General features: G+C 42.5%; 3 protein-coding genes across 3 annotated transcripts; all 3 read left to right on the top strand.

Annotated features, from left to right (window-relative positions):
* Positions 1-532: 532 nt before the first annotated feature.
* On the top strand, positions 533-4,679 carry LOC306916887 (tubulin alpha-3 chain). The gene is made up of 4 exons (XM_079494969.1): positions 533-550; positions 2,163-2,385; positions 3,145-3,293; positions 3,391-4,679. The coding sequence occupies exons 1-4, from the start codon at positions 548-550 to the stop codon at positions 4,366-4,368; spliced, it is 1,353 nt and encodes a 450-aa protein (XP_079351095.1). The 5' UTR covers positions 533-547; the 3' UTR covers positions 4,369-4,679.
* A 1,448-nt stretch (positions 4,680-6,127) lies between these two features.
* LOC306917674 (tubulin alpha chain-like) lies at positions 6,128-12,970 on the top strand. The gene is made up of 4 exons (XM_079495963.1): positions 6,128-6,183; positions 9,850-10,072; positions 11,127-11,275; positions 11,784-12,970. Exons 1-4 carry the CDS (start codon positions 6,181-6,183, stop codon positions 12,759-12,761), a joined length of 1,353 nt encoding a protein of 450 aa, XP_079352089.1. The 5' UTR covers positions 6,128-6,180; the 3' UTR covers positions 12,762-12,970.
* A 1,401-nt stretch (positions 12,971-14,371) lies between these two features.
* On the top strand, positions 14,372-20,051 carry LOC306917251 (dynein light chain Tctex-type 3-like). The gene is made up of 5 exons (XM_079495394.1): positions 14,372-14,543; positions 15,400-15,441; positions 16,456-16,579; positions 16,766-16,843; positions 18,265-20,051. Exons 1-5 carry the CDS (start codon positions 14,517-14,519, stop codon positions 18,336-18,338), a joined length of 345 nt encoding a protein of 114 aa, XP_079351520.1. The 5' UTR covers positions 14,372-14,516; the 3' UTR covers positions 18,339-20,051.
* The last annotated feature ends 980 nt before the right edge of the window (positions 20,052-21,031 follow it).

Raw genomic sequence — 21,031 nt, 5'->3', positions numbered from 1 at the left:
GGCACCCTATAGTATAAGTTGTGATGGCAACCACTTTGAGAAGCCCAGTACTGTGTCACCACTCACCAGCAATTCATCTGGTATGCGGTTTGTTTGTATGTGTAAACTGGGCTTTAAATACCCCAAATCTAAGATGTTTTGAAATGCACGTATACATTTTGTCCAGTACATAGCCTGCAGTATATTAGGCTTTACTCCCAGTCCCAGGGAACAATATTATTTCATGCAGACTCTTGGTGCGGGACGAGAGAACAATTATGGGTCACATTTCACAGCTGCTGTAATCTTGGTTGCTGGGGAGCCATCTGTGTAACAACAGCCGTCATTCCTTCGATCTGTGCACGAGAGCATAGCAGCAGATTCTCTGTTTGCCCCACTTTTTGGTCTCTCTGGCTCCTCTGGTTACCACAACATGCCAAAGCCTGTTGCCTAGCGATCCCCCAGACCTATAAAGGTGCTTCATGCACTTTATACCTGACACAACAAAAGGTCCCAGAGCCAGACACATCACAGCCTGAGCGAGAGACTATATACTTTGCAAGCAATAATGGTGAGGCCCTTTTTCATTTTTGGTCAAAAGGTTTATACAATGAAAACAAAAATGATTAATGTTCTAGTAATGTATGTTGTATATTTGTGATGCAACACAAGGATAGGCCTAAATGTTGCTATGTTCTGTGAAAATGTAGTTGTCCATTTAACTACAAGTAAAGTAGTTGGGCTCTCTGGCTACAAGTTCAACCTTGTGTAGTTAGTATGTATGTCCATGTAAGTGTTTCATTTCAAAATGAGCCAGACACCACAAAGTTGGAGTAAGTGACATCTTGTGTTAGAAAGCAATAGGGATGTCCTATTTTATTTTATTTTTGTTTTACCTATGATACTTTAATTATCAGTAATGTTATTTTGATGATGAAGTAAGTAACCTTTGGCCTTTATGTTGCACAGTAATAGTAAAGTAGGTCTATCAACTATTTCTTAAAGCTGACTCCTTCCCTTTTCATCAAGCTCATGAATTATGGACTACCATAATTATTTGCTAGCCTATTGCTCACGAAGAGGAAACGCATAAAACTATAGTATAAAACTGTACTTTTGTCCAATCTGCATGCATGGTGGATTGGACTCCCTGCTCCTCTATTGAGACATTTAGATCGTGTCATGTCTCACTAGTTAGACACATGATCTGACTTCTGACACAATATTTACCTGATGGTCAAGATTAAATGTATCCCCTAAGCAGGCAGGCAGGTTCTACTAGCTCAATGGTAAAGAAGAATCAGCACACAGCAGGTGTTCAAATCCGGGGTAGAAGAGGAAAGTTACATAGTGCAGCTTTAACCCATTATAAAATAATTTGATTATATAATTATATATATATAATCTAATATATATATATATATATATAATATAGATATAATAATAATATAGATATAATTAGCTTAACCATTATTTTATACTTTGGCTTTTCATAAATAGCAGAATATATATTTTAAAGCGAACATTTTTAACTCAAATCATTGCTTCTGTGCGCTACCTGAAACAAATTGTTTTAAGATTGCGTCCGCACTCCGCAGTCAAATACATAATAGGCTAATGTTGGGAGGTTCATGACATGAAAACGTTTGAAGACCATGTATGGCTCAGGGGTAGAGTGGCCAGATGGCAACAGCAAGGTTGCCAGTTCAAACCCGGGCTCCCCCAGAGTCAGTGTCGAAGTGTCCTTGAGCAAGACACTGAACCCCTAATTTCTCCTGATGTGCAGGTTGGTGCCTTGCATGGTTTCCATCGCCATCGGTGTATGCATGTGTGTGTGAATGGGTGAATGTAATGCACTGTATGTAAAGCGCCTTGGATAAAGGCGCTATATAAATGCACCATTTACCATTTACCACTGATACGGCCAGGGACGTAGTGGGCCCATAATTCAGCCCGGGAAGTGGAGTTGCGGAGGCCCTCTAGGCGCGCGGCCAAAGGCCTATTTTATTAATACAAAAAAAGAAACGGCTGGCCCAGACCGGCCTGGACTGGACCGGCCGTTCGGGAGTTGTCCCGAATTTCCCAATGGCCAGCACGTCCCTGGATATGGCAACAAATGTTTTTTCAGAAAACAAAACATTGCATTTGTGTAAAGTAAACACTTAATTGACCCTTTCCCACAGCGTGAATGTATCTCCGTCCACGTGGGCCAAGCCGGTTGTCAGATTGGCAATGCATGCTGGGAGCTGTACTGTCTGGAGCACGGCATCCAGCCGGACGGTCAGATGCCCAGCGACAAGACCATCGGAGGGGGAGACGACTCCTTCAACACCTTCTTCAGCGAGACCGGAGCAGGGAAGCACGTTCCCAGGGCCGTGTTTGTAGACCTGGAGCCAACCGTCATAGGTAAATCATTTGTTTAGTTCATCAAAGTGATCTGCTACAAAAGCATTCATTATCCTGTCCGTTGATTTTCACGGATGCTTAAAGCCATTAAAACCGGGAAAGCATTTGTGTTGTTTTAGATTTTATCATTGGAAAAAAATCTTTGAAAATAATGTTTTTAAGTGAACATTTTGAACTCAAACCTTTGCTTCTGGGGGTCCCTGGAATATTTCTTTTTTTTAGATGGGGTTCGTCAGCCAAATATCATTTTGGGGGTCTGAGCACCACTGAAATAGCAACATAAGTTTTTTTTAAGGATTTAGAATCAAGACATTTGTAGAATCGGCCTCAGGTCTTAATAGTTTACCCCACGAGAGCCATCTGCCCTGCATATGAAATGTATATTTTGAATCATTACCGATCTTATCCGTTATCCTTTCTCGAAACAGACATCAAAGTTAACCGAAGCAGCACAGTATGTGCTCAAAAGATAATTCTGTAAGAATTGAAACAGAATGTTAATCGTAACATCAGAATGGTCATATAAACCAGCAAAGATAATGTTTTCTCTGTGTTATCGTCAGGTGTTGAGACATATGGACAATACAGCCAGTAACTATTACACGTTTCATGAAAATCCACCGACTCACTCCTTTTTACCCAAATGTTTGCCTTTATTTTAAGTTATTTTGTCGACGGACACAGACAAACAAACAACTCAACAGGTGGAGGTAACGGGCATATTGAATAATATGTGAATACAATATTTTCCAATTACAGATGAGGTCCGCACAGGTACCTACCGCCAGCTGTTCCACCCTGAGCAGCTGATCACAGGCAAGGAGGACGCGGCCAACAACTACGCCCGTGGTCACTACACCATCGGCAAGGAGATCATCGACTTGGTTCTGGACAGGACTCGTAAGCTGGTAAGCTATTTGTACAGTAGTACAAAATTCATTTTGATATTGTAATTAACTTTGAACAAAATTATGAAATGTTACTCCTGTATTATTTATTACTCAGGCGGACCAGTGCACTGGGCTCCAAGGTTTCCTCATCTTCCACTCCTTCGGTGGAGGAACCGGCTCTGGTTTCACCTCCCTGCTGATGGAGCGTCTCTCCGTCGACTACGGCAAGAAGTCCAAGCTGGAGTTTGCCATCTACCCTGCCCCTCAGGTGTCCACAGCCGTGGTGGAGCCCTACAACTCCATCCTCACCACGCACACCACCCTGGAACACTCTGACTGTGCCTTCATGGTGGACAACGAGGCCATCTACGACATCTGCCGCAGGAACCTGGACATCGAGCGTCCCACTTACACCAACCTCAACAGGCTCATTGGTCAGATTGTGTCGTCCATCACCGCCTCACTGCGCTTCGACGGCGCCTTGAATGTGGACTTGACGGAGTTCCAGACCAACCTGGTGCCGTACCCTCGTATCCACTTCCCTCTGGCCACCTACGCCCCGGTTATCTCCGCCGAGAAGGCCTACCACGAGCAGCTCTCTGTGTCTGAAATAACAAACGCCTGCTTCGAGCCGGCCAACCAGATGGTGAAATGCGACCCTCGCCACGGCAAGTACATGGCCTGCTGTCTGCTGTATCGAGGCGACGTCGTGCCCAAAGACGTCAACTCGGCCATCGCCACCATCAAGACCAAGCGCACCATCCAGTTTGTGGACTGGTGTCCCACGGGCTTCAAGGTGGGCATCAACTACCAGCCTCCCACCGTGGTTCCCGGAGGAGACCTGGCCAAGGTGCAGAGGGCCGTGTGCATGCTGAGCAACACCACGGCCATCGCCGAGGCCTGGGCCCGACTGGACCACAAATTTGACCTCATGTACGCCAAGAGGGCCTTCGTCCACTGGTACGTCGGCGAGGGCATGGAGGAGGGAGAGTTCTCGGAGGCCAGAGAGGACATGGCTGCCCTGGAGAAGGATTACGAAGAGGTGGGCACCGACACCCTCGCGGACGAGGGAGAGGAGGGCGAAGAATATTAGGGTTCAGAACAGTAAACATCACAAAATCAATGCTGTAAGGTTCTCTTTTTTTGGTCAGTTATGTAACAGTAATTCATATGAGAATTTCATGAATAAACCTTATATTTTACAGCAACTTTGATTTCACATGGAAAATGAAATAGCCAGACTCAATGTGCCGTGACTTTCAGAAATTGGTTGAATTAAAGAAAAAATGTAGTGTCAAATTTGTCATACCAACCATTGTTTCCAAGTTTAAATGACAATCAACACTCTTCTCTCTATATAGAAAGCTAACTGCTACAATTGTTAAATTGTTAAAATAATGCAGTCACTCACTGATTGCCTGCGTTATATGGCCAGAGCAGTCAGTGCTGTAGTGTACAGCGTACTATTCAGACTTTTCATAATCTGCTTGGTTCTTCGTGTATTTTGGAGCACAAATGATGTCCTTTTTGTGTGAATAAATTAAGCCAAATAACGACAAAACGACTGGCATCTCAAGTAACATCACATGGTTCATCTAAGGCTCACTGCTCGTCGCTTAATGCCATTGGCATGTCTTGTGCACACATATAGCGTCAAAGACTTTAAACAAGGTTTATTTGTATTCCTATATGCCCTGCACAATGAGTTAAAGTAGTGGATAATGTGTGCATACATACAAGCACAATGTACTCACAAACAGATAATCATTTTTTTATTAAGAAATAAAGTGGTATATTGTCAGCTAAAAGTGTGGTGATTACATGGCTATGAATTCATAATAAATGAGTTATGACTAGAGCTATAAAACAACAACATTGAATTGGATTTTTTCCTTTTTTGGAAGTGAGTTACAACCACCATGTATAGTTTGTATACCTACATTAAAGGTTATGTACAAGTTATATAGTGTTGCATAAATAGCTATAAGGTCAATGTGTCACATTGTAAGCTTTATAGATCAGCTATTTTTTGCTATAGCCTATTTGAGAACATTATTGTTCTTATAGAAAATGTTCCCCATACAATAATGACATTAGGCCTACCCCAACATAGACGTACCAGGGACCACCATGGGGTCCTTGAAAGGGTTTCAAACTCAGTGTAGTAACATACTGTACACATGGAACCAAATGGACCCGTAAAGCTCAATTTGGTTCCATTTGTATTATACTGTACACTCTAGGGTTATGGGGGCCCTTTGAGAATCACTGTGTTAAACCATTCTGGGCGGGAACTCCTTTTGGTGTTTTAAGCATTATGTTATACTTTAGCTATTGAAAGATATCAGATCTACAAGCTCATAGCGAGGCACCGAGTGCCGCGCTACGAGCTTGTAGATCTGATATTTTGGAAAAATCGTGAAGGCGCAAATCTTTGAATGTATATTCTTTCAGAGTGAACCTTTTAAACTCAAATCTTTGCTTCTGAGGGGTTCCTGGAACACCATATTTTCAGATGGGGGTCGGCGGCCAAATACATATATTTTTGGGGGTCCTTGACATGAAAATGTTTGAGAATCACTGATATAGAAACATAGGTTTTTCAGAAAACTGTCAGGATTTAGAAGAGATTTGTAGAATCGTTCTCCGGTCTAAATTGGTTAAATCTATTCCACTCACATCCATATCACTCTATATCATATCAGTCACTCCATTCACATCTATATTGTTATATAATGTCATTATAGGATGAAATATGATCCTCCCATGTAAGGTTAAGCCCCGCCCCCTCTGCCTCCGTCAGAGCCTGTATAAAAGATGCTCTGAAACCCCAGCGCCTCATTCATCCTTCATTCACCGAATCCTCAACTTCGGCAAGAAGGGAAGCACAAAACACCCGTTCAAAATGGTGAGTGTTATTAATATGCAAATGAAACGAGAATACGATATCCTTGTTTTAACAGCTAGACTAGACACAAGATCGGGACGTTTTAATAGCCGGCTATTTTTTTTTTTTTTTTACAAATCTGGTGCAGGGTGGTGTAGGTCACTGTAGGATGTTCGATCGTGGTCGTTAAAAGATGCTTTGACAATAAGACGATTTCTGTTTGAATTATAGCCTAGCGTATATTCTTCAGTAATATTTTTTTTTCTTTCAAACGTATAGGCTCTATCAGTAGGCTACATTTGGTGCAGGACTGCAGGTTCATTGTGAGACTGAATGATGGCTTTCAGAGCCACATGGTCAGGCCTACTGTACTGTACAGTTTAATCTGCATAGTCAAATAAAAGCACGTTTGTGAAACTGTCATTTAATGAAACTAGTCATTTATCCCGTTGATTATGCGTTCGTTTAAGTTAAAATGTGCCCTTTTTTTGTTCGGGTGCATTGATGCGCGTCGTGGTGGTGGTGGTGGTGGTGGTGGAGGAGGAGGAGGGGAAAAAAATCAATGTACCGTGTACCGTTACAGTTACGCGATATTTGAACTGGATGTGATGCCGCGCGCCACACACTGGCACTGCACACACACGTACGCACAGTCGCGCACACACACACACACACACACACACACACACACACACACACACACACACACACACACACACACACACACACACACACACACACACACACACACACACACACACACACACACACTGCGTCTACTGTACATGGATATATACCTGGGGGGGGGGGGGGGGGGGGGTTAAACATGAAATGACAATAGGGAGACAAATAAGACTGGACTGACCAAGCCTATAGAATTTACTATATTTATCGATTCTGACATTTTCAATCTTGAAAATGTCAGAATCGATAATTAAATACATCTACGAGAGTCTAAAGATTAGGCTAAGTCTGTATAGCCATCTGCAAAATTAATGACCCACATCATGCCAGCTGTCTGTGTTGTTGATAGGATATAGTACAGTACAGACACCAGCACTTTGTTGTGTAAAAACAGATGGCATATTGTGTGTAGGTTTACCGCACGCATGCATGCACGCACGCACACACACACACACACACACACACACACACACACACACACACACACACACACACACACACACACACACACACACACACACACACACACACACACACACACTGGCAGAATAGGCTGCACAATACAGTGTGTGTGTGTGTGTGTGTGTGTGTGTGTGTGTGTGTGTGTGTGTGTGTGTGTGTGTGTGTGTGTGTGTGTGTGTGTGTGTGTGTGTGTGTGCGTGTGCGCGTGCAATAGGCTATGCATCGTTTCACCATGCCGTGCAAGTAGGTATAATATATACGACTCAACTATTTTAAATGAATCTCACCACCAATATTTGGAGTTATAGTCATACTAGCCTACAAGTGGCCTATACATCATGGCAAGGTATACCGTTCTCTACCTAAGTGTAGTAATAATGATGCTGTCATTGCTATCAGCAGTGACAGAAAGAAACAAGCGGCCAGGTATATGGGGCGGGGGTGTAGATACTAGGGAGTGGCTTTTCTTTGTAGCACAAGCCTTCCATGATCCGCTGGCGCTGACACAGCCCAGTCAGCCCACTGTGTCCATTTTGTGGGGGAGGGGAGGGGATGGCAATGGGGATGATAGCACCACACTACACCGGGTGCTGCAGAAGGGACATTCTACGGGTGACTCAGCATTATCGTATATTTGACTGGGCATGATGAGTCCCTCCCTAGTCCTCCCATGGACTGAATTAAACATGACCTGATATATATGCAATTACAACAACAACCGCAGACTATGTTTCCTTTGGTCCCTTTAAGATGCGCAAGTGAATCAATATTTCATTAACGTGTCAATCATGCGGCACTCTGCGGCCCATCCCGTAATGGGATTATATGACATTATATATATACCGGTAATAGTCAAAAGAAATAAAACAATGATAGACATGGTAGCTATATGGTAAAGGCTTTTTAGATGGGGAAAGGTTTTACATTTTGTAAATGGATTGATACAGTCTTTGTTTGGGTCTAACCTTGACTGGTTGCATTTCACATGTTGACTCTTTATGTTCATAATCGCAACCTTTTTTTGTGAAATATGATTTTAAGTAAATTAACAATACTACATTCAAGATCATAGTTGGGCTGGGCAATATGGACAATCAAATATAATTATATTTTCGATGATCTTTTGATGACGACCTCTAAATCTAAATTGTGGGGATGAGTCTGACTATTGCTGCTTTTGCAAAATAATATTACATAATAATAACACAATAATCAGTAATGCAATGCCTAAAGAAAAATGATGCAGTTGAGCTAAAATAATCCGGTAAGTAGATGCGTGTTACTGTACTGCCGTCTTTAAAGCCAGGAAAAGATGACACCACTGGGGCAGTATTATGCGTGTCTTAAGTACCAGGTCTTATTACTTAACTTAAGACCTGGAGGCGTGGTCAATACTGTTTGGCCACTCAGAATAGCCAAATGGCATTGATCACGCCTCCAGGTCTTAAGTTAAGTAATAAGACCTGGTACTTAAGACACGCATAATACTGCCCCTGATGTCATATTACGATATCCAAAATCCCTGACAATTCTAGTCTCAAATCATGATATTGATATGGCATTTGTTTTGTGGCCTTGCATTCTAAATAATGGAACTATTTTGGTGCTTGCTTTGTTAAAAATGGGCCAGGCGGAAGCAAAGTCTTGAAGTTGAAATTGTATAGTCGGGCTGCGAGGAATATAAAAAAGACAAAAACCCAATCTGGCTCAACAAGGACAAAACCTGGCTCCTCTTGAGCGACTGCAGATCGACTGTAAACTAGACTTGTTCTTTTCATGTTTATGAGCACATGAAACACCGGACGGTGATGTCACACAACAGAGCAAGACTTCTACTGTAGAACACAGACATAAACACACTAATTCAACCCAAGACCTCACATACGGAACAAGGCATAGAATAGGTGGAGCCGCATGTCACTCTCACAGTATACTGAGAATCTGTTGCAAAGATGTACCATTTTTCCCCTTCACAATTCCAATACCCATGACTTGCATATCAGTCGTTACCGAGTACCAATCGAAACGAAATCTAGGACAGTGGTTTTCAAAGTGGGGTCCAGGGACTATCTGGGTTCTTTGCGGGGGTTCCAAATGGACCCTTACAGGTCTGTAACTCATGAGAGTGTACAAACGGAACCAAATGGACCCTTATGGGTCCATTTGGTTCCGTTTGTGTACACTCAGAGTTATGGCGGTCCTTGAAATTAAAAGGTTTGAGAACCACTGATCTATTTAAGTCCATTACAAATGGTTAAAGAGCAGCTACAAGTTAGTCAAAAATAATAATGTAAATCGTGTAGGAAGACTATAAAACAGTCGTACAGTACAACATCAACTGAAGCATTCAAAACATGTGAAAAACTGTAAATTATATCTCATCATCATGTGATGAATTCCACTGCATCAGAATGGCATAGTCTGACTGGCATACTGTACTCGCCGATACCGATAACCAAAGACTTTAGCCAGTATCTGCAGCTTTTCTGACATATTCATATTGGAACAACTCTTAACCTGTTGTGTTATATTCTCTTGCAGCGTGAGTGTATCTCAGTCCATGTGGGGCAGGCCGGTGTCCAGATGGGCAATGCATGCTGGGAGCTGTACTGTCTGGAGCACGGCATCCAGCCGGACGGTCAGATGCCCAGCGACAAGGCCATCGGAGGGGGAGACGACTCCTACAACACCTTCTTCAGTGAGACCGGAGCAGGGAAGCACGTTCCCAGGGCCGTGTTTGTAGACCTGGAGCCAACCGTCATAGGTAAGAAAGAGGTCGAAAGTAGAGCGGTTGTTGACCAGGCATTTCTGTTATATAATATTATGTATTATCAGTTATAATTTGGGTTGCGGTCCTTTAGGATTTGTAGTCTGTGTATCGATAGATCGTAAATCGATTCAAACTGGTGACAATTTAAATTTGAATCGTGATGCAAACAGCAGAGAGCGCGTACAAAAAAAGAGAAGAAAATACAGAATCTTAGACCTTTAGCTAAGCCCCTCCCCAAACTGCTATGGTCCAATCAAGCATAACATGGGTTAGACAAACCTCTCCACCATAGTTTTCCTATATGATAAAACATTGTTTTAAAAAATAAATGTCACGCACATATTTCTCCAGTGCATACGGCAGGCCTTGTTGACGGATTTGGAAGAGGTTTTGAAGGTCTGTTTCCAAAAATGAACCAGTATTTAATGATATTTACATTGGAATGAATGAGCCCGGATGGAAAGTGTCCAACCCATGGGGAGAGGAGAGGGCAGGGCTTAGCTAAATGATTTTAAAAAGTCAGCCATTCAGTCATTTGCTACTGTATTGAAAAGAGGATAAGGTAAGGAAATTAAAGGAGAAATAAAATACTAGATTTGTCATTGTGTGAGAGAAATGATTTAAAAAAAATCTTTCATTTGTCTGGAAAAGAACATTGTTAAAACAATTATATCGTGAATTTAGTGAATCGTCTAATTGTAACCATCCGATTTCTTAACGATTCCCTCTTAACTATTCCTATATTTTAAAAAAAACCAATTTTGGCGTTTACTTGAGGGGGTTCCAAATGGACCCTAACAGGTCTTTAACTCTGAGAGTTATGTTGGTCCTTGAAAATAAAAAGTTCGAGAACCACTAGTATTAAAAAATTATTAACCGCCGTGAAGTCCACATACCAGCTCTGACAGATAAACCGGTTCCGGAAATGGTTCCAAATGTGATGGAACCGATTCCTGTTTCCTCAATTTTTTATCCGGTTCCTCCGATTCCGGATGCCAACCCTAGTTATAATTCTACTAAATATAAATGTATCCAATTCGTCCCACAGATGAGGTCCGCTCAGGTATCTACCGCCAGCTGTTCCACCCTGAGCAGCTGATCACAGGCAAGGAGGACGCGGCCAACAACTACGCCCGTGGTCACTACACCATTGGCAAGGAGATCATCGACATGGTTCTGGACAGGACTCGTAAGCTGGTAAGCCAAGACATTTGTGTATTAGTATATATGTCTTTATGTCTTTCTGGGGTTTCTGTGTACGTCTGGAAGATTTTGTTTTCAGAGGGAAAAAAAATCTGGGAGAACATGAAGCAGACACTCTTGGGGGCGTGGCAGTGTAATTTTCATTTTAATGTAGTGATATGGTCTTATCTTATGGGCTTATGGTCATCGACTACTAGCATTGTGCAAACATGAATTATAAAAATCGTAAAATATACACTGTCACAATAATTCTCCATTCATTGTCAATGGGAATTTAATGTTTGTGTTATGAAAAGCTGGACATAGGAGGGCCTGGCGCCCCTCAAAAAATCCCACTTGTGTGACAGTGAGGGGTCAAAAGACTTGGCTGCCACATGACGTCATTTCTGAAAGCTAGCTCCACTCAAAACCATACTAGTGATGTTATAACAACATGTAGAAAATGTGGAGAGGTGCTACAGGAGAAGGCGAGCGCTTGATCAACTTTTTGTTCTTGGTTTAGGCGGACCAGTGCACTGGGCTCCAAGGTTTCCTCATCTTCCACTCCTTTGGTGGAGGAACCGGCTCTGGTTTCACCTCCCTGCTGATGGAGCGTCTCTCCGTCGACTACGGCAAGAAGTCCAAGCTGGAGTTTGCCGTTTACCCTGCACCCCAGGTGTCCACAGCTGTGGTGGAGCCCTACAACTCCATCCTCACCACGCACACCACCCTGGAACACTCTGACTGTGCCTTCATGGTGGACAACGAGGCCATCTATGACATCTGCCGCAGGAACCTTGACATTGATCGTCCCTCATACACCAACCTCAACAGGCTCATTGGCCAGATTGTGTCATCCATCACCGCCTCTTTGCGCTTCGACGGTGCCTTGAATGTGGACCTGACAGAGTTCCAGACCAACCTGGTGCCGTACCCTCGTATCCACTTCCCTCTGGCCACCTACGCCCCGGTTATCTCCGCCGAGAAGGCCTACCACGAGCAGCTTTCTGTAGCCGACATCACCAACGCCTGCTTCGAGCCGGCCAACCAGATGGTGAAATGCGACCCTCGCCACGGCAAGTACATGGCCTGCTGTCTGCTGTATCGAGGCGACGTCGTGCCCAAAGACGTCAACTCGGCCATCGCCACCATCAAGACCAAGCGCACCATCCAGTTCGTGGACTGGTGTCCCACAGGCTTCAAGGTGGGCATCAACTACCAGCCTCCCACCGTGGTTCCCGGAGGAGACCTGGCCAAGGTGCAGAGGGCCGTGTGCATGCTGAGCAACACCACGGCCATCGCCGAGGCCTGGGCCCGACTGGACCACAAATTTGACCTCATGTACGCCAAGAGGGCCTTCGTCCACTGGTACGTCGGCGAGGGCATGGAGGAGGGAGAGTTCTCGGAGGCCAGAGAGGACATGGCCGCCCTGGAGAAGGATTACGAAGAGGTGGGCACCGACAGTGTCGCAGAGGGAGAGGAGGAGGGCGAAGAGTACTAGATGTACAGTACGTGATATCAAAGGTCATCGTTATTACCGGTATCCCAGTTTGACAACTGTTGTCTTCATTTTGCTGTTTCTTCTAATACGTTTTGTTACAATATTCAATTAAGTATAGCACAAGGCTAAACACCCCACAAAAGATTTAATGGATAGTTTTTATTAAGAAGCACATTCCTGCTCCCATGCTTTTAATAAAGAAAAGTACTCTCAACTAATTTATTTGACTTGTGTTTTCACTGGGTGACTGTTCTAGAATCAGCAATCAATCAACAGAATGTGTTCTGTCATTGGGAAGGGTGTGTATCAAGGTTATCAGGAGTTGTTGGTATAACACACACACACACGCACAAACGCACGCACGCACGCACACACACGCACACACACACACACACACACCAGATATGCTGTATATGCAAATGTGTATAGGTTTGTGTATTTGAGAACTTTACTGTTATTTTAATAAACTGGGTTGATGTTTTGTTAAAATTAATGTTAAATCTATATTCTCATTCATGCAATCGTTATCAGTGTTTGTTCAGAAACCCTGGTCGATTTCCCTGTCTCTTCGGCTCTATTAAACAGAAAATGCATTGTTTAGGTCGGGATACCAATCATATCGAATCAGGAGATATACTCATACAAGACGGAAGTGATATGACAAAGAAATTAGCAGACAAAAGTCAAATGGTTTGTTACTGGAACATTTGAAACTGATTGGCTGACACATTGGCAACCCACCTGAAAATGTATTTTCTCTATTAAAGGTAATTAGTACGTTTTGTTAAAAGGTTACAGCACTAGTAGGCCTACAATTGTTCGCTCTCCCCATCTCCAGCTCTACAGCATGTTTGAGTTGGGGCCATTAAATATAAATGGCTAGAGGACGCCTCCTACTGACATAAGAGAGGTAGTGTTCTGAACTAAAGAACTCGGCTCTGAGAGAATGTATAACAGAGATGCCGCTAAAATGAAACGAGTCCATCAGATTAGATTTATTTTCCAAGGGTAAAACCTTAGAGTATATATTGGGTAAAACCCCCAAATCAGTGTTATTTTTCACCATTTCACCCTACTGCAGTGCAGGGGTTCCCAAAGTGGGGTCCGGGGCCCCCAGTGGTCCTTGAGGGAGTTCCAGGGGGTCCCCATGCAGCTTAAATGATAGCTTGGAACCATAGCTGGGTGGTTCCAAGCTATCATTTAAGCTGCATGGGGACCCGTTATCAATGTCCATTGATAACCATTTGCAAATATAATGGACCCTTATGGGTCTGTAACTCACAGTGTACAAATGGAACCAAATGGACCCTGAGAGTGTACAAATGGACGACCCCTATAACGGGTCCATTTGCTTCCATTTGTACACTTAAATTAACATTGATTTTACAAATTACATTGGGGTCCCAGAGATAGAAATGCCATTAAATGGGGGTCCGTATAGACTAATGCATGTCAAACTGGGGGGTCCTTGAAATTAAACGAGTTGAGGAGGGGGTTCGTGGCATGTGTTTTCAAATGGGCTAATTAGTGTAAATTTGGGTGTCCTTGACATGACGTCGATAGGGGGCAGTATCAGTCCAGTTCATGAATGTTTTTCTCCTCTTTTTTTTCAACCTCTGTCTTCAGCAGCAAGGAGGAAGTCGTATGCATCATCATATTTTTCGTAAGCAACAACATTACAACAACAAGCTAGTTTTACATTAATATCCTACTTGTTTTGGTTTGAACCCACCCACCGGCGGACAGAGAGCAAGAATGGAAGAATATCACCCCAGCGATGAGGTTTGATAAAGTTGCATGTTCTCAATATGGACTATATGGTAGTAATGTGGTCAGCTAGCCTTGAATGGTGGGCACTGGGATGAATGATTGTTGATTTATTTGTCTTGACTTATTATGTGGCTCTGGTCAATGGCTCTAATGCGCATTAGAATATGGGCCAGAGCTAATGTGGCCCATAGCCGCCCCTTTTGATCAAGACTATCATCATCATAGCTATGTATTTGAGTTAAAGGTTATTTTTATTTATTTATTTCTGCCTAAACTCTGCTCTCATATTACTGCTGCTTCACTGTGGGCCTTTTATTGCCCTATTGTCCTACTCCTGTACTATAATGGGCAGAATTTATATTAGTTATGTTGGGCTGAGAACAGGGGAAAATAAGGCAGGATGAATCCTGACTCAATCATGCAGTATAGGAGAGTATACACTATACAGGTAGGTATTAGGAGATATAAAATACAGGCAGATTAATATCAAATCAAACTATATATTTATAGAGCACATTGAGAAATACCAGTGGTCAACCAAGTGCTGTACAAGACCAGATAAAAGAAAGCAAGCATACAGAAAACAAATAACAACAACAAAACTAGAGACGGTATAATAAGGACTTATCTTTCTCATGATTGCCTAATGGGTCCTTGACACGAAAAAGTTTGGGAACTAAGTCACATATGAGGCTGAGGCTATATGAGGCTATATACACATATATATATAGGGATTTTTTATTTCTTTCTTGAAAACCTTACAAATGATATGACTTGGGCAAACTCTATGATTTATTGTTATTATCATTATCTCATGATAATACGATAATACGTATGATACATATGCATTTTTTCTTTCGAATTGCAGGGCTCATTCAATGCCGATGACGCCAGTAACACCGTTAAAGAGGTATTTATTTACATCAGTGTTCTGAGTGTTGTTTTTGGCAGCAAGATTTGATTTTAGTTTTAGTCATAGTCTCTTGAATAGTTTTCATTTAGTTTTAGTCACGTTTTAGTCACCTGGAATGTTTTAGTGTTAGTCTAGTTTTAGTCGACTAAATATCCTAAGATTTTAGTCGACTAAATCTACAGTTGATTTAGTCGACTAAAATTTATTTTGGTGGGCCTTGATGCCGTCATAATGACGTTGTTTTTACACTTGCTGAAAATAGCAGATCTACAAGCTCACAACACGTCGCGCTGCGATGTGTTTCATCATATCACATCTGATGTCAGATAATGCTGGCCCATTAATTGAATAAATATATATTCTGGAAGGAGAGCATTTTACAGACGCCTTACTGAGAGGAGTCTTTTCAACTCTTTTTATGTTCTGTAACAGTGGTTTTCAACCTTTTTAATATCAAGGCCCATTATATATATTCGGCATTTGATCCAGAGACCACCATTTGATGAGATTTAGCCTCTCGGACCCAAAACGAAAGAATATTTTGTTGTCGTTGGATGAGATTTTGTCCACAATTCCATGCTGTTGACAAACGTTGATCAAAATAACAATTCTTCCACATTCTCTAATTTTGTAGCCTTCTTGTAAATTAAGTAATGAAGATGTTTAACAATAATTTAACTCTAATATAAGGGTCCATTTGGTTACCAACTCTCAATTTAGCTCGGGACCACCTAGAACCGCCTCAAGGACCACTGGTTGAAAACCACTGTTCTGTAATGTTGTGAGCGTATCTCCTCTGTTCCAACACAGCTATAAATAAATACTATCAGTCAGTCATTGCCAAACACAAAGTGAGGCTCAGTTTTTTTTGACGCTTTGACCAATTTGCCTTAGGTGCTTGCAACAACCAGTGACTACCACATGACTGTAAATACTGCACTGTCCTTATTTGTCCTAACTGTCTGTGTGTGTGTGTACGTGTGCGTGCGTGTGTGCATGTGCGCGTTGCAGTGCGTCGACAACGTCATAGGTACGATAGACTACAACGTTAACCTGGTCAACAAATGGACGGCCAGTATTGTGGAGATGTCCCTCACCCAGCTGGTCAAACAGGCCAAGGCCTACAAGTACATTGGTATGTTCTGTGTGTGTGTGCATGCGTGAGATTTAGTTTTAGTCGTCGTAGCTTAGTTTTAATTTAGTTTCCATTTAGTTTTCGTCATTGAAAAAAGGTTGTCGACGAACGTTTTTCGTCTTAGTTTTAGTCGACGAAATCAACACAGGCTATAACCCAGGCTAATGGACCTGTACCTCTGTGCAGTGACGTGCGCTGTGATGCAGAAGAGTGGGGCAGGACTCCATGCGGCCAACTCGTGCTACTGGGACACCACCACAGACGGTAAGAATACACTCCCTTTTAGTCCCCTTTCTTTCATCTATTCACGTATTTATTTTACACTTAAACCTAAGATAACGGCGATATCAGACTGAGAAAGATGTTCGACGATAGGGGTAAGATAGCGGGGTGCTCACGGTTGTAAAGTAGAAGTAAACGCACTGGTGTGTACGAAGTCAAATTAAGGGGCAGCGGTGGCCTAAGGGTTAGAGGAGTGCCCTTGTTGCCGAAAGGTTGCCGGTTCGATTCCCTGAACGGGCAGGAAAAATTTCGGTGGGGAAGTGATTGTCATCACTCGCCCAACACCGCTGAAGTGCCCTTGAGCAAGGCACTGAACCCCCAACTGCTCCCCCTGGAGCTGCTTAGTGGCCAACAGTATAAGACTGTGGTTGTACTGGTCAGCTCCTGTGTGTGTGTGACTAGCATCACATCACAAAAAGCAGGGAACTCTGATCATTGTTAAGCACTTCAATGCGCTTCTGAGAATACACAGGTGGGACAAATAACGAGCAATATACGCTGTTTTAGCTGCCTGCCAGCAAGCTCATGTGAGCTTGCAGATCAGCTGTTTTCGCGGAGCCACTTGACGGTGTGTGTGTGTGTGTGTGTGTGTGTGTGTGTTGGGAGAGACGAGAGAGATTGATAAAGAGCAGGGGAGACGCGCTGCGCTCTGATCGAGACGGATATCTCAAAGGTTATTTTTTTAAATTAATTAGAAACAAATGGTCCGGATGTTCGCTCGAAAAGTCCTGCCGAAGTTCGAGTCCTAAAAAAAGGGCTAAGGTTGTGTGTGTGTGTGTGTGTGTGTGTGTGTGTGTGTGTGTGTGTGTGTGTGTGTGTGTGTGTGTGTGTGTGTGTGTGTGTGTGTGTGTGTGTGTGTGTGTGTGTGTGTGTGTGTGTGTGTGTGTGTGTGTGTGTGTGTGTGTGTGTGTGTGTGTGTGTGTGTGCTTCTATGTGCAGGGCGTTGCTGAAAATGAGCAACTGTGCTCAGCTACTTCCCTGGGTAAATAAAGAATTAAAAAAAAAAGTAGGTTATACTTTACTGGAAGGAGAAGCATTTGGCTCAAAAAAACATGGCCAATGCATTTCCGGGGGTCACCATGCAGCCAAAAACGCTGAGAACCCCTGACCTAGACCAGAAATCACACAGGCTGGGGGCAGGCTAACTTCAGACACACTCGCACTGAGTCAAGATTGTGGTTAAATGCCTTCATTAGTTTATAAAAGGAGAACTCGGATCGGCTTCCACCACCCGCATGGGTCGTAAGAAAGAGTTGTCGAAAGTAACAGGGAATATTTTAGAGTTCAATGTGTGCGTACCTGGGTTTTTTTTTAAAGTGGAGAAACTTCAATTCACCTCTGTCAAGCTGTTGCATGCACTTGTATTACTATATATTCTTTCTTTTTGTTGTCTCTCCATCCAGGAAGCTGCACAGTAAGATGGGAGAACCGTACTATGAACTGTGTGGTCAGTGTCTTCGCTGTGGCAGTAGCATAGGAAGGGGACACGACACACTCGGCGCTCACACATGCACATACATACCAAACCACTCAAAGACAATGCAATGCGTTCCCACAGCCAGCAGGGGGCCCCCAAGTGCCACACAATCTGCAGTACGTACATCTTGTTGACTGGCTGTCCTTTCTTACCCTAATGAAGCCAAATTCCAATACCCCAAATCTCGGTCACTCCAGCATGGTGGTGTTACGGTGAAATTGGTGACCTGCTGAAATATGTGACAATTGTGTGTGTAGACAATCGCATAATGTCAGTGCCCGAACGTAAATCGTTGCAGTTTGTTTATTAGCAGAGTTCAACCTAGCGGTATTCCACAAAGTCCACAAGACGGTCACACATTTCGGCAGGTCACCAATGTTCACCATAACACTGGAGTGATCGAGGGTGAGTGAGCGAGTGGCCGCGATTTCGGGTATTGGAATTTGGCTTAGAGTTCAAGGAGAGGTGCTGTGTTTGTTTCGTTCCTTTTCTCTGGTAATGTAATCATGAATGTGTAAAGAGACAAACCAAAGTTTGCTTTGCGTTAACTGAAAGGATGAAACGGCCAATTCAAAGGAAATGTTTTCTAAAGCCCAAACCTCACCAATGCAATTTCTTGCAACTCAATGAGTTGCATTGGTGTGGCATATTAGAAACCTATGTTTCTATGTCAGCGGTGTTCAACTTTTTTCACGTCAAGGAGCTCCCAGAATTTTCTGTATTTGGCCGCGGACCCTCATCTGTAAATATGTTGTTCCAGGGACCCCCGCAGAAGCAAAGATTTGAGGTAAAAAAACGTTCACTCTGAAAGAATATATATTCAACGATTTGCAACCACATTTTCACGATTTTTCAAAAATAGCAGATCTACAAGCTCGTAGCGCGGCACTCAGTGCCGCGCTATGAGCTTTTAGATCTGCTATTTTTCAATATATAAAGTACAACACAATGCTTAAAACACCAAAAGGGGTTCCTGTCCTGAATGGGTTCAAACGGTTTTGTCCCAAGGAGTTGCAACTGGTGTGGTTTTTTGGGCTTTAGCGCTGTGCTTTAACACATTCAGAACGAGAACCTCTTTTGGTGTTTTAAGGATTATGGTATACTTTAGCTATTGAAAAATAGCAGATCTACAAGCTCATAGCGCTGCACCGAGTGCCGTGCTTCGAGCTTGTAGGTCTGCTCTTTTTTTTAAATCGTGGTGCAAATGTGGTGCAAATCTTTGAATATATATTTATTTCACAGTGAACGTTTTGAACTCAAATCTTTGCTTCTGGGGGGGTCCTTGGAACAAATACAGATAATTCTGGGGGTCCTTGACATGAAAAAGGTTGAACACCACTGACAGAAACATAGGATTTTCAGAAAACTGTTAGGATTTAGAAGATTTTTTTTTAATCGTCCTCGGGTCTAAATGGGTTAAAAGCTTGCATCAAAGGCCATACACTACAGTATGTATCAGTTATATCCTGAGTTACTGTATATTAATTAACAGCACGCGGCCTCCCATCAGTGAACAATACAGTTTTACTGCTCTTATTCAGTGTATTACTATTTCTTCATGTGTCCATTACATTATACACTGTCATATTGATAAAGATGCTTGGTTAATACTGTATACCGTGCCATAATGGTGAAAGAAAGGATGGCCTAGTTAGGTTTTATAAAGTTATGTAGTTACAGGAATGAGAGGCAATAAACTGGAGTTGAAAACAACCATCTATAGAGTCATTTGTTTTGAACTAATATTACACCATAACACCCCCCCCCCCCCCCCCCCCAGTTCATTTATCCATTCGCAACTCTTGAGAGTGTACAAAATTACAAATGTAAGCAAATGTGTCCATTTGGTTACATTTTTAGTTAAATTTAACACATGGATTGCAAAATGTACTATTATCAAATGCATGTGTGTAGATGGTGCACCGCAGCAGTATTGTAGCTCTCTCTGCCCCAGTTCTGGCTAGCCAACAGTGGTGGAAAGTACATTTACTTAAGTACTGTACCATTTTGAGGTATTTGTACTTTACTTGAGTAATTCCATTTTCCAATACTTTTACTTCTACTCCACTTCTCGGAGTGAAAAAATAACATTGTACTTTTACTCCACTACATTGATTTGTAAACTTTATTAATATATAACTTTTAACTTTATTCTTTGCAAATATAGTTCACAAGCTTCAAGTAAGGAGGATTAAAAAAAACTTTGCATTTGAAGCAGCTTGACTAGTTCTTTCTTGACTAGATGACTAGGAGTAGTTCACCCACAAATATGACTTATTCGCTATCAGTTACACACACACACACATGATGAAGCCTTGCATTCATGGAGATTCTTATGTTTTTGTCAAATTCCTGGGCCAATAATTTGACAAAATTATAGTCAGTAAATTAACTTACTTACTTTATATACCACTGGCGACAACAACTAACACATCTCCATGAATTCCATGAAATTGATAGAAAATATGTCCCTTTTTGGGTGAACTGCTTCTTTTAACCCATTTTGGGCGGGAACCCCTTTTGGTGTTAGCATTATGTTATGCTTTAGCTATTGAAAAATAGCAGATCTACAAGCTCATAGCGCGCCACCGAGTGGCGCGCTACGAGCTTGTAGGTCTGCTATTTTTCAAAAATCGAAGAACGACTGACATGGAAACATAGCTTTTTCAGAAAACTGTCAGGATGTAGAAGAC

This window comes from Electrona antarctica, assembly GCF_951216825.1.
Source record: "Electrona antarctica genome assembly, chromosome: 24".
NCBI classification, from domain to species: Eukaryota; Metazoa; Chordata; class Actinopteri; order Myctophiformes; family Myctophidae; genus Electrona; species Electrona antarctica.
The sequence above is the reverse complement of the archived record's forward strand: the minus strand, read 5'-3'. Positions and strand labels throughout refer to the sequence as shown.

Bases quoted from the DNA above. Each gene is read 5' to 3' on its own strand.
- LOC306917251 (XM_079495394.1), top strand. From the start codon at position 14,517: ATGGAAGAATATCACCCCAGCGATGAG. The intron at 16,580-16,765 runs GTATGTTCTGTG...ACCTCTGTGCAG, and splicing joins CAAGGCCTACAAGTACATTG to TGACGTGCGCTGTGATGCAG. The intron at 16,844-18,264 runs GTAAGAATACAC...CTCTCCATCCAG, and splicing joins CTGGGACACCACCACAGACG to GAAGCTGCACAGTAAGATGG.
- LOC306917674 (XM_079495963.1), top strand. The intron at 10,073-11,126 runs GTAAGAAAGAGG...TTCGTCCCACAG, and splicing joins CCTGGAGCCAACCGTCATAG to ATGAGGTCCGCTCAGGTATC. The intron at 11,276-11,783 runs GTAAGCCAAGAC...TTCTTGGTTTAG, and splicing joins TGGACAGGACTCGTAAGCTG to GCGGACCAGTGCACTGGGCT.
- LOC306916887 (XM_079494969.1), top strand. The intron at 2,386-3,144 runs GTAAATCATTTG...TTCCAATTACAG, and splicing joins CCTGGAGCCAACCGTCATAG to ATGAGGTCCGCACAGGTACC. The intron at 3,294-3,390 runs GTAAGCTATTTG...TTTATTACTCAG, and splicing joins TGGACAGGACTCGTAAGCTG to GCGGACCAGTGCACTGGGCT.